General features: G+C 46.9%; 1 protein-coding gene across 1 annotated transcript; it reads left to right on the top strand.

Moving 5' to 3' along the window:
• Positions 1–2,852: 2,852 nt before the first annotated feature.
• LOC125943941 (uncharacterized) lies at positions 2,853–11,787 on the top strand. Its single transcript, XM_049663525.1, has 3 exons — positions 2,853–2,983; positions 8,853–10,071; positions 11,250–11,787. Exons 1-2 carry the CDS (start codon positions 2,947–2,949, stop codon positions 9,995–9,997), a joined length of 1,182 nt encoding a protein of 393 aa, XP_049519482.1. The 5' UTR covers positions 2,853–2,946; the 3' UTR covers positions 9,998–10,071; positions 11,250–11,787.
• Positions 11,788–12,369: the final 582 nt, after the last annotated feature.

Genomic DNA, 12,369 nt, shown 5'->3' with positions numbered 1-12,369 from the left:
GAGAGAGAGATTGTGGTTGCGCCTCTTCCTCTTCACAACCACAATCGCTCTCACTCTCTCTCTCTCTCTCTCTCTCGTCAGTAAGCGTTACATCTGGCCACAATTCAAAACGGACGTTGTGCCTGGTCCCGCACCTGCCTTGCGTGCAAAGCGACTAAAGTAACCTGTCACGTGAGGGAGCGACGCTAACGTTTCCTAGCTCACGACCAGTACTTCGACCATGTTCATCTCAAAATAGTTGAAACGCTTCCTGATTTGCGCTGCTATCACTGCATCTTGACCAAAGTGGACCGTTTCACACGCTTGTGCGAGGCAGTGACCATCGTCGACATGAATTTGGCACGTGGCACACGCCTTTGTGTCTGCCTGGGTTTCGCGTTCCGGCTTACGAGTAATTGTAATGACAGACAGCGGACGGCAGCGTCTATCTGTCCTATTTGCTGCATTGATGTTGTCAGACGCTGTCGCACTACTACTTAAAATCCGGTCGAGTGCCTCTGAGCGGGTCCTTAGACTACACAAGGATCATGCGAACCTTCCATTACTATCAGACTCTATACGATACGCGAATAGTGTTGTGCATTCTTGAAGGTATGCGAGCACCAGTTATTGCGCTGCAACCTTCGGCGGATCATGTATAAAAGCCGACGCGCGTGACCTGCAGATAACATTTTTGAAGACGGACAAGTCTGCTCGCCGCTATCATTGTGCTTACTGTTACTTGTTTTGCTGGGCTCCGATTCGCCCAATAAACAGTTACGTTCGGCCACTGTGGTTGGTAACCCTCACTAAAGCACGAAAGTATAGTTATTCAAGAGCACAGCGTTGAGTTTGATGCGTTCTTGGTACTAAGATACAGTGAACTTTCGAATATGAGACCAGTTCTGCTCGGATTAACAAGGTTACTGCAGAGCTATATGCTTCTCTGAACTCCGAGCAAGAGCTTAATTCAGGCCCAATTGCGTCACGTGTGGAGTGACAACCGCACCAACTATGAATGCAACCCATGCATGGCCGAGTATGGCGTCTTTCTTCTACATAGCAGTGCCAAATTAAGGCACCTGGGTTGCGTGGTTGCATATGTTTAGGGGGTAATATTATTATATGTTTCGCTATATGCCGTTTAACAAGTGACCTCCTATGTTAAAGGAACCTGAAACTGTTTCAAGCGGAAATAACAGGCAGTGAGCGGTTGATCAATTATGACTCTGGCAGTGTACGTGACGCTGTTTCTTTCTGTTTTTTTTTTTCGTGCGCGACATTAGCAGCTCGCCAATTTCAGCCATACGCCCACCAATATGAAACTGGTTAACGCAGGAAACACATTTCAGAGAATGACCTACATCGTGATGACGACGCTCGAATATCAACATGAGGAAGACTGCGAAGCCTAATATTAATGCTTTTATGGGGAATAAGGGGTAGCCTAAGCCAGTTTCCAGCTGCCCAAGTGCAATACCGAGGGCCAGACATGACGCGTGGGGGCCATACATGACAATACCGAGGGCCAGACATTTTTTAAATTTATTTATAGATACTGCGATCCGTTACAAGATCTTAGCAGGGTGGGAACATACAAGTACACTCATACAAACATACATTGCAAGCAATCTTGCCGACGCTTGAATTCACAATGACAAAAGGGCATAATGCAAGCAGAAAGGAGCAAATAAATTATGTGCGACTGAGTCAAGAATGCAGGTGCGTCAGAAAAAGGGATAAAGTGTTTAGAATAACGAGTTCGCCAGGAGGTTTATTCCAATCAACTATTGTTCGTCTAAAATAAGAGTATTTGAAGCAGTTGCTATGCGGTGTTAACGGGGTTACTGCTAGGGAATGTTTAGGACAGGTAGCATAACCAGTTACAGGTGTTAAAATGTGCGAGGTATCAATACGGTACATGACAATCAGCACGCGCGACATATCGTTTCGGAAACAAACAGCACTTCCGATTTCCATGCATTTAATGTTCCGCAAACTTATCAGAGCAGTCAAGTTGTAATTTGTTTGATTTTTACCTGTAATACCTCATGCCACTATAGCCATGGGTGTTTGTGTGATTGTTTTGTCACGGGCCTGGACTCACGATTGTGATATTTATGCAATGTGTCCTTTCACCTTGTTCCTCGCATTGTACATCCCCCATTGTGACCCTCTTTCTTCCCCTCTTCCCCTTCCCTTACGTAGAGTAGCAGGCCAGATGTTCCATTTTCCGGCCGACCTCTCTACATTTTCAAATCATTAAACTACTTCTTCAGCTTTGTCATCTACGTATGGATGTCATGAGCATTTTAGAAACAGGTTTTGACAAACAGTGACGAAACATGGTAATGTTCTTTAGGCAATATGCACAAGACGCCGGCGTAAGTTCTGAAACTATAAAACAAGACAAACGAGCTCATATATAGTCCGTGCATTCATTTAGTTAGCCTGGCGAGGTGCAATAAAATGCTGCTTAAGAAAACTGAAACTGCGGCTTACTTTTTCATTACCGTGTAAGCCTTTTCGCTTACTTATGCGTTTACTTTGTCAATGACTTGGAGACATAATTTCTTATTTTCTTGTTTCATAAAAGAACGCTTATCATCTTTCGCGAGCGCAAATAAAACATGACGTTTGATGAGAAAAAAGAAATCCTTCTATGTTTTGTAGATTTACACCGTTATGATGTGAATCTTCTAGAGCCACCTGGAATTCCGGTCGGATTGGTAAATAATTACGGCGAATTATTGTGTTCCAATTTTTGAGATAGTGACTAATTGATCAGTCAATGAAATTGCCTGGGTGTTAGAGCAATGTAAAGCATTTCTCATTTTAACACTTCCTTTCATTATTGCAGGAATTCTTGTGGCCGTCCTACAGAATTACTTTGCCGTTTCCACGCTCGGCCTTGTCGGAAGCGTGCTTTTCTGGACGGGCATCTTTGCTTCGATATTTGCTCCTAATATGACATGGATGACTGTTACATTCGGATTCATTCAGGGTAAGCTTCACGAAATCGACATTGTTGGATAGTATGGTGCGTTGCTTTGTGTTTGTGAACCCCGTGAAATATAAAACGGGGAATTTGTCATCAGCTGAGTTTGATGCAGTGAATTCTTTTCAAGCTCGGAACAAAAAAGTAGCAGCGTAAGTATGACGAGTTGTCGATGAGTTGTGCAGCTTACGGGCGGCTGCAAAACTTTCTTGCAAGATAATGACAAAAATCGTCACACATGTTTTATAATCGCCTGCTTACGTTCGAACTTTAGTTGGTAAACAACCGAAAGAACCGTTTCCTGCACGTTTTCTAAGCGAAATTATGAACTTATATCAAAGATAGTATGGTAAATATCGCAATTCTGCACCTTTTTCTTTCGTTCCGGCATACGAACGCCACCGTTCTCTCAATGCGCCTTATCGGAAGGATCGAACTATTCGCATATAGTGTGAACGTACACAAAGCCAATTAGGTATCTGAAATTTTCATGAGAGTAACAACTACTAATTTTTATAGTGTTGAGTGAACTGTAGGCATCGGGACCACATGTCTTCTCCCACCTGTAGTAGCGTTATGCTCAGTATCGTCATGATGACGTCATTTAAATGCTGCAGTGAGGCGGAGGAATAATTCAAAAAAGGCATATCAAGCGCGGTTTCTTGCACCCTTTTAGCTAAGCTGCGCTAAAAGGTAGTAGAAGGCATAAGGCAGCAGTATGCGAGCTAGTCGTCTTAGTGCGACCATTGAGCCCACATTTTAAATCCAAACGAAGTGAATCTTGCATGAAACGGTTAAATAAATACTACGAAACTGCTAAGCTTCTGGGTTCACATGAGAGTGGATTCACATGAGAGTGGATTACATAGCTGTGCCTGGGTTCTGCCCATATTTCATCCCACAATAACCTGGATCCGTCCAATTTACTATAGCAAATCTCTAAGACCGACCTACTTTAGTAGGCAATAAATCTTCTTTAGTAATTCCTTGCTGAAGAAGTTAACGCCCACGAACTTCGCGCCCCTGATGCTCGTTACGTGTTGAAGACATTAGAACGGAGCACGCATGGACCTGGGGCTTGGGCGTCGGCTGTCAAGCTCGGTGTATCCTTTCGAAAACCGTGTTCGACAAATTGCGCCAGAACTCCGTCAGAACAGGTCCCGTTGTTATCTTAATACCAAAGTTACGCGCCTTGTGCTTATAGTGCGCACATTGGATGGCATTGTGGTGATTCTGCTTCGGCATCATAAGTTACACTGTGATCGAGACTCAATTGGACCGTTATTCGCGATAGAACAGACCGTCTTTCAGATGTTGAGTATGCGATCCGCGCTTCTTCCAATATGCGTCCAATTTTTCCCTCTTCACTGGGACCGGCTGTCGTAGAGTAGGGTCTCAATGCTCCTCGTCCATCATCAGGTCGGGAGCGACATCGATCGGGGTTTTCGTACACGTAATTTGTGGAATGTCTGTGCCACTGGGTTCCGGTTGTTCACGCGTCCACGCATGTACAACGATCTACGGCATATCTTCCTCTGCATGTTGTCCTGTAGGAGCTGGTGGTTTCGGTTTTGGCTCTGTGATTGTATTCCTCGCGAACGCTTCTCTCCATGCCCCATGTGGTCAGCTGCTTCTCTGGCATCGTAAATGTTCCCCAGGATCACATTGCACAGTGAGTCTCGCATGCAGGTGGCCAAATTGCAGGTAGACATAATCTGCCTTCGGTGATTCTGCACGTGCGATCTACTAGGCAAACAACCCAGTACTGGCCGGCCAGGTGAGGTTTCACGTAATGCCGGTCGACTATGACCAGGTCGCAACCACTGTCTCAACGGGCCTTCAGGCTCGGCCCAGCAATAGTCTTCGACAACAGGGAGGTCTGCAAATAGCTGATTGGGACAAAAAATTTACAACAAGCAGGCGCTGGTCATCTATTAAATAAGTGTAATCGTCCACGATTCAGGCCGAGACAATCGTCGCAACAGGCTGGCGACGCTTGTTCTGCTCCGTTTCTCGTCGGTTGGCCTTCCACTGCGACGCCACGTGTCCTGGTTATGACCAAGTATCAGAAAAATTACCGTCCCTATGGCGGGATGCTGCTTGCGATGGTCGGCGTCGGAATTTTCCTCAGCTTGGCCTTCTCGCTAGGGCTCTCGTTTCCCCAAATTCGTCGCTTTCTCGGGTGCCGACACACGCACTGGCCTTATAGAGGCACTCGTGGATTGCCTTGCTTTTTTGTGCTTAAGGAACGCAGCCAGTTCATGAAGTTCTTCCAAGTTCTCTTTGCCTTAGAGGAGGTTCGTATTGCCTTCGCAAAATCTGCTCAATTCCCGAAAGTTGGACCCATCTTCCCAGTAGTTATCCAGCCGGGTGAAAAATTTAGACGGCGTCTCGTCGTCTTGCAGTGAATCTGTCCAAAATTTCCCCGGAAAGACTTTTTTCCATCATGCGGAAACCAAGCGGAAGGTCCCGCTTAACCGTGCCGTACACTGACACTCCCAGTGCTGACATACGGCCTAAACTCTAAATGCCGCTCAAGTTCGACACGCACTGAGGGCCGTGGCCCATTGTTCCGGTACTCAGCCTTGTGCCTCGGCCAGCCGTTCAAAGAGCGTCAAGTACACTTAAGTTCTCATTAACCCATTAAGAACCCGAATAATACTACCAGCCTAATTTTATCGATGTTTCGTGCCCAATTTTCTCTTCGCAGTCTAATAAGATTGTGGGGAATTTTATGAACTGCTCCTTGTTATTTCAAACGCGGTAACGGCGTACCTTAGAAAGTACGCTGGAGCTCAATGGTAGCAAAACCGGATACAGGTCATGAAAGGTATGCTATAGCTTGAAGCTTTTAGAAACAGACAGGCCTACATTGAATAGCCAAATGAGCTTGACAGAGGCCCGCTTCTGATGGCCAAATTAACATTTTAGTGGCAAATATTTTTTGGCGTGTGTTTTACTGTTATAGTGTGTGAAATACGACTTCAGCTAATAATGACGTCCATCTTTGGTGTTGCTTATCTTTGTACAATAATTATGACAGATGAAGCCGTCCTAATTTACTATAGATGTACTGTGAACTAAATAAACAATCACCGTGCCATGTGCGCGCGGGTAAACATGAACACATCTCTCTCGATGACAGCGGGAGCTCGTCAAAACGCTGGCAGTCCGTCCGTCCGTCCGTCCATCCGTCCGCCCGCCCACCCGTCCGTCCGTCCGTCCGTCCGTCCGTCCGTCCGTCCGTCCGTCCGCCCGTCCGTCCGTCCGTCCGTCCGTCCGTCCGTCCGTCCGTCCGTCCGTCCGTCCGTCCGTCCGTCCGTCCATCCCGTCCGTCCGTCCGTCCGTCCGACCGTCCGTCCGCCGTCCGTCCGACCGTCCGTCCGTCCGTTCCGTCCGTCCGTCCGTCCGTCCGTCCGTCCGACCGTCCGTCTGTCCGACCGTCCGTCGTCCGTCCGTCCGTCGCCGTCCGTCCGTCCGTCCGTCCGTCCGTCGTCTGTCGTCGTCTGTCTGTCTGTCTGTCTGTCTGTCTGTCTGTCTGTCTGTCTGCTGTCTGTCTGTCTGTCTGTCTGTCTGTCTGTCTGTCTGTCTGTCTGTCTGTCTGTCTGTCTGTCCTGTCTGTCTGGCTGTCTGTCTGTCTGTCTGTCTGTCTGTCTGGTCTGTCTGTCCTGTCTGTCTGTCTGTCTGTCTGTCTGTCTGTCCTGTCTGTCCTGTCTGTCTGTCTGTCTGTCTGTCTGTCTGTCAGTGTCTGTCTGTCTGTCTGTCCTGTCTGTCTGTCTGTCTGTCTGTCTGTCTGTCTGTCTGTCTGTCCTGTCTGTCTGTCTGGCTGTCTGTCTGTCTGTCTGTCTGTCTGTCTGTCTGTCTGTCTGTCTGTCTGTCTGTCTGTCTGTCTGTCTGTCTGTCTGTCTAACCAGGGTATCTGGGCAGCCTATGGTCGATTGTGTAGAGCGACGGGCTCCTGAGTTGAGAGAGATGGGTTGGAAACCAATCGTCGGACCAACTTAAGTCACTGGGTGTGTGGCATCGTGTACCTATGAGCCGATCTTCAAGGAGCCTCGTTCACGCAGGCTTTTCAAAAAAGATGTCAACGAAAGTTTTTGACGCCAACTTCGGAAACTACGTAATTGCCACTAGGAATGTGCCGCTCTACAATAACAAAAAATATCCTCTATTTCTCCAATGCTCGGCGGAATGAAACACGTCCCGAGCGCGGACTTAACAGCGACGCTGCCAGAAGGTGAATCGTGAGCAGCAGGAACTGCGCGAGTGGTGGTGGTGGAGAAACATTTAGTCAGAAAAGTACAGAGAGTTGCTCTACAGAAGCACTTGGGTGGTCTCCCTATTCCGGTAGTCCACTTGAAATGATCGCCGCTCGGGCGCGGGCCACCAGGGAGCGTTGAGCGTCCAAGGTAGAGCAGCCAAGCACGAACTCCTCCCAAGACTCTCTTGTGGGTAGGGGGAAGGGGGATTTGAGACCGGTTGAATTTCGACCTGCCGAATACACGCACAAATGAACTAATACAGCGACAATAAATACACATTGCAACAAACGTGTCAAAATTGAAAATAATACACAAAATATTGCGGAATGTTTATACGTAAACGAATAAATAAATTCAATTAAGCAAAGATCCGAGAAAACGTCTGAGAGTAGTTGAAACACGTGGGCTGAGTGTTGTTCAACTCTAATGCGAAGATGAGCTGGACTGATGATTACTTGTCTCGGTGGTTGCTTCCAAAGAGAGTTGCGGGTTCGGACCGCGTTCCGGTCTACTGCTTGACTGACGCCTGTGGCACCTGCGCTCTCCTCGACTGACTACAAGCTCTGCCGCTAGTCGCGCCGATCCCACAAACGCTCTCCCTAACCATGCACCAGCAACCCGATGAGGAACCGGTCGGGCCGCTAGGGGAACAATAAGGGTGTTCATTCCCTCGTTTCCCTCGCCGCGTAAGTAGTGCCGCGGCTGTCAGCAGTAATGGCGGCAACGTCGAGAGACGAACGCAGTTTGTGACAATCATTATCAGTCCGGATATCTAATGAAACGTGTTTAACGTAACTTGCTCTGCAAGCATGCGGGCTCTTTTTGACGCTTTCATGAAGGAAATGCGTACTCCACCTAATTCTGTCTACATTGCAAACTGCATGAATACAGCATAAGGGTCCGAAAGATGATAGCTTTCTGTACATCTGCTCCTCATTATGCCGAGCGTGAGGAAGAGAGAATAGCGAATTATTCTTTTACGGCTGATGATATCGTTCCGAATAAAGTAAGCAATTTTGTTTTGTGTTGGATACAATAAAACGGCAAGTGGAGCAAATATGGATGGAATTGTGAAACAGAAGTGCGCTTATATGAATGCTGGTTGTAATACAAGTATGTATCATAAGGAAGTGTCGCCTTCATCGCTTTTTTGTCATGGTGATGTGGCGAGGAATATTTATAAATAAAACATCATGGTTTCGCTTAAACTAAATCTTTTACGCCCACGAAGCATCCCAAATTTCTCAAAAGCTTCAATTTCTTTTACTTTGATTAGTGCTAAAAATATGTAGGCAGAATTTCTTTTTCTGCTGAAGGGAACGATTGGCGTTTTAGAAATTCGAAAAATAATGTAGTACAGATATAATTTGCAAATTCATATCTAAGCACCGGTACCACATTGACCTCTTTGCAATATGCCATTAAGTCACATGGCACTGTTATGACGAATTGCAAATAGAATATTTTTGATTTCAAATACTCAAATTTTTTTAAATAAAAAGCTGAATAGTTCTGCCAACAACGTTGTCAGCAGAATCAGTTATTTATTTGATTATGACCTGCTTATCTGAACCATTCTCCATCGTACTCAACCCGTGCCCTTTTTTTCACAGGTGCGGGATCCGGGATCGTGTCTGTGGCAGTAACCGTGGTAATTATGATGTACTTTGACAAGTACAGAGGTTTCGCTACGGGCATTCGCTATGCCGGCTACTCCCTCTCATCACTTCTCTATCCACCAGTCCTAGCACTGCTAGACGAATTATTTTCATTCCGCCAGGTGCTACTATTGTTCGGTGCCATCAGTCTCCACCTCACACCCCTCGTGCTCGCCCTAAAGGAACCTCCTTGGGCGAAGATGTCAGCACCGCCTAAAAGGCGTATTGTGAAAGGGTCAACAAAGTTTTGTGGTTCAACTGTCTCGACGGTCGAGGAATGCCGCCAAGAAGAGCGAACTAATTCCACAGAAACATTTACGCCGAGCTTTTCAGTCAACGCACGAGAAAATATCTTAAGATCTAACAACTCTTTCGGCAATGGGCACACATACGAGTCAAAGTCTGTAGTCGACCAGCCGGCGAGAGAAATAAAGTGCCCAAAATATGTATCCAACGGGCAGGCTAAGCTAGTTCAAGCGTATTTTGCGTACAGCAGAAACACGATCACAAATCAAGACGTAGGAATTAATGAGGGCATCAAAAGTGGATCTTCAATTCCTACGACCTTAGTTGGGGCAGCCAAGAACTACGCAATTTTACAGCGAGGTCAGTTACCTGAAGCGTCGGGAGAAACGCAGACGCCTGTGGGCGTCACTGACGGTGACAATTCGACGAGCTCTTCCGAGACCACGCGTTTACAAGAAACTTCACGCCTCCGGCTTTTGGTGAACCCAATTTTCTGGGCAGTCGTTCTCGGTGGTGTTCTGGCGGACTACACCGACTGTGCTGTGATGACAACTCTTGTGGATTCTGCGCTTGACCGCGGCGCAACAAGCTACGAAGCAGATCTGTCCATAGCGTGTTCGGCACCGTCGCAACTGTTGGGGCGCGCCTTGCTACCGTTGATCGCTGATGTAGGTTTTGTCAACCGCACGACTCTGGCCTGTGCCTGCTACTTTTTGTTCGCCGCCAGCATTGCTCTACTCGCCACTTACACGGAGCTTCGCTACGTATGCGCCTTGCCTGGCGCTTGCGTCCCTCTTCATGGGCAGCTTGACGACGATGAAGCACGTGGTCACGGCCGATTACTTCGGCGTTGACGCAGTGCCGTCAGCCTGGGCCACGACCGGTATTGTAATGCTGCCAATGCTGCTCTGCAACCCGTTTATATTAGGTGAGTTCACTGATCTCATCAGTGAAACGAAACAAAGAAACTATAGCGGTATATGCGTAAATTATTTATTAAATAACTAATATTGAGGCCACATGTACCAATAACAATCATTTCTAATTTATTTAGAGTTTATGTTCTAGTTATCATGCCTTCTTCAAATTCTTACACTTTAAGCAATTATACTATTCAGCAGAAACAACAAAGCGCATCATGACTAACAACAATCCAGGATCTGTAGGATGTATTGCACATTCTCTCCTTATTAAAAATAAAATGTGCACTTTTTCAATCAACCTGCCTAAATTCGCGACAGTTTTGTATAAAGTTAACACAGGTGTTTTATTTCGTCGCAGTGTTTGCATTAGAGCACTGCACGGGCCGATTTTTTCAGCCCGGGCCAGGCCCGGGCCCGTTTTTACGTTGGGCGGCTCGCCCGAGCCCGATCAAAACTTTTATGGCGAGACCCGGGCCCGGCCCGGGCCCGGAAATAATCTACGTTACCCGCCCGGCCCGGCCCGCCACCCCTTTATCTTAGGCCCGAGCCCGGCCCGAGCCCGACACGAAACCGGCCCGAACCCGGCCCGAGACCGAAAAATAATGTTTTTCAGAGTTGAGACACCCGATAATAACTCGCTGCACGTTACATGCACACCACCAGAAAGCCGGAGCCCGGCCCGGGCGCGCGTCAAAAAACCCGAGCCCGGCCCGGGCCCGAGTGAAAAAGCACACGCCGTGCCCGAGCCCGGCCCGAGCCCCTGAAAAAACTGTGCTACCCGGCCCGGCCCGGCCCTCGGGCCGGGCCGGGCTCGGGCTTTCGGGTAAGCCCGAGCCCGTGCAGTGCTCTAGTTTGCATGTGGGGACGGCAATAATATAAACATATATTATAATAACGTCGCTTACATGAGGATAGGCTAACGTAGTGCAGTAAGCATTAAGTTTTCTTTTGATCTTAAATTCGCACCAACAAATTTTCTGTATTGCCTGCCCATACCCATACCTAGATTTTGGAGCGTGGGGGCCGATTGAAACATTATGTATGCTTTTCCAGTTGAACGTAATTTCATACCTGTTTCAGATTATGTCTAACTATGTTTCTATCTAATTCACATTGTATTTCACATGAGCTGTAAGAAAGCAATGCCCGATTTCCATTCTTAAAACGCCACGTTTCCTTTCAGGTTTCTTCAGGGATAAACAAGGCGCTTATGACAACTATTATTACTGCCTGTGCTGCTTGCACTTAATCATGGGAACAATATTTATTGTACTGAGATGTTCCACTTTGAAGAGGCAGAAAACATGGACTATCCAACCGGAAGGGTCGGAGCGATAATGACGTTGGGCAGCAGACTAGTAGTTGCAGGCAATACGAACAAGAAATAGACAAGTGCTTCATCGCTAGTATGGAACGCAGCACATCGAACATTCTCTAAAACGGGGTAGTACCTTTAGTACAGTGGTCGTATGTGTGGCAGTGCTCTGCGCAATGAAGTGAACTGGTGCCACATTTGGTAAACAGCGTGTTAAGTTTACCCGTATAGGTTAGTGCCGGTCGTTCCGTCAGTTTCATTACGACACAGAAGTGGCCAAATGAACTCCAATACATATACGCGTACACAGTTACTGAAGTTTATACACGGACTGACTCATCATCCGAACGTATTTGGTATCTTAGTACTGTTGTGGTTTCTGTTGTCGCGAAATAAACATATGTCACCTGCAGCGCTGATTTCATCATGCTGCCTCAAGGTTCTGCGCCAAGCTCCACACAGTCGGCTGGAGCAGACTTGGTGTGATAAAGCACGTGAATATAATAAAGGTATCATCAAACAAGGACACAAATTACAGTGTCCTTGTAACGCGGATAAGAGTTGTTATGCCTTTTCTGGCGCATGGTAATAACACAGCCAATGGATATTTCCCATACAGGACTGGGTTCTCAAGTTTTGCTTTGAAGCCCGACTGTGGAATGGATTCACGATTAATTTCTCAGCTAATTGGACATGCTGCAGTAAGACGTATTATATTCTTCTCTGCGAAACATTGTTAACAAAAAAATGTTACAGCAAAACACACGCACACACGCGCACACTACGAAAGGCGATGTGGAGAGGCGCTTTCTAGGAACTAATTATTAGAGGGATGAACTAACTAGCAGTATTATTATTGTATTATATTATTAGAGGAATGAAAAAGGCGAAGCTTTATAGCCACTGCAATGCGTTTGGCAAGTACACGGAGTAATGTTCGTAGATATGTATGTCGTTTAAATGGCACAAAACATTTCCTTGCACACTT

Source organism: Dermacentor silvarum, chromosome 3, assembly GCF_013339745.2.
Source record: "Dermacentor silvarum isolate Dsil-2018 chromosome 3, BIME_Dsil_1.4, whole genome shotgun sequence".
In the NCBI taxonomy this organism is placed as follows: Eukaryota; Metazoa; Arthropoda; class Arachnida; order Ixodida; family Ixodidae; genus Dermacentor; species Dermacentor silvarum.
Note: the sequence above shows the minus strand (reverse complement) of the source record. Positions and strands in the feature narration are given on the sequence as shown.

Bases quoted from the DNA above. Each gene is read 5' to 3' on its own strand.
- LOC125943941 (XM_049663525.1), top strand. From the start codon at position 2,947: ATGACATGGATGACTGTTACATTCGGATTCATTCAGG. The intron at 2,984-8,852 runs GTAAGCTTCACG...TTTTTTTCACAG, and splicing joins TACATTCGGATTCATTCAGG to GTGCGGGATCCGGGATCGTG.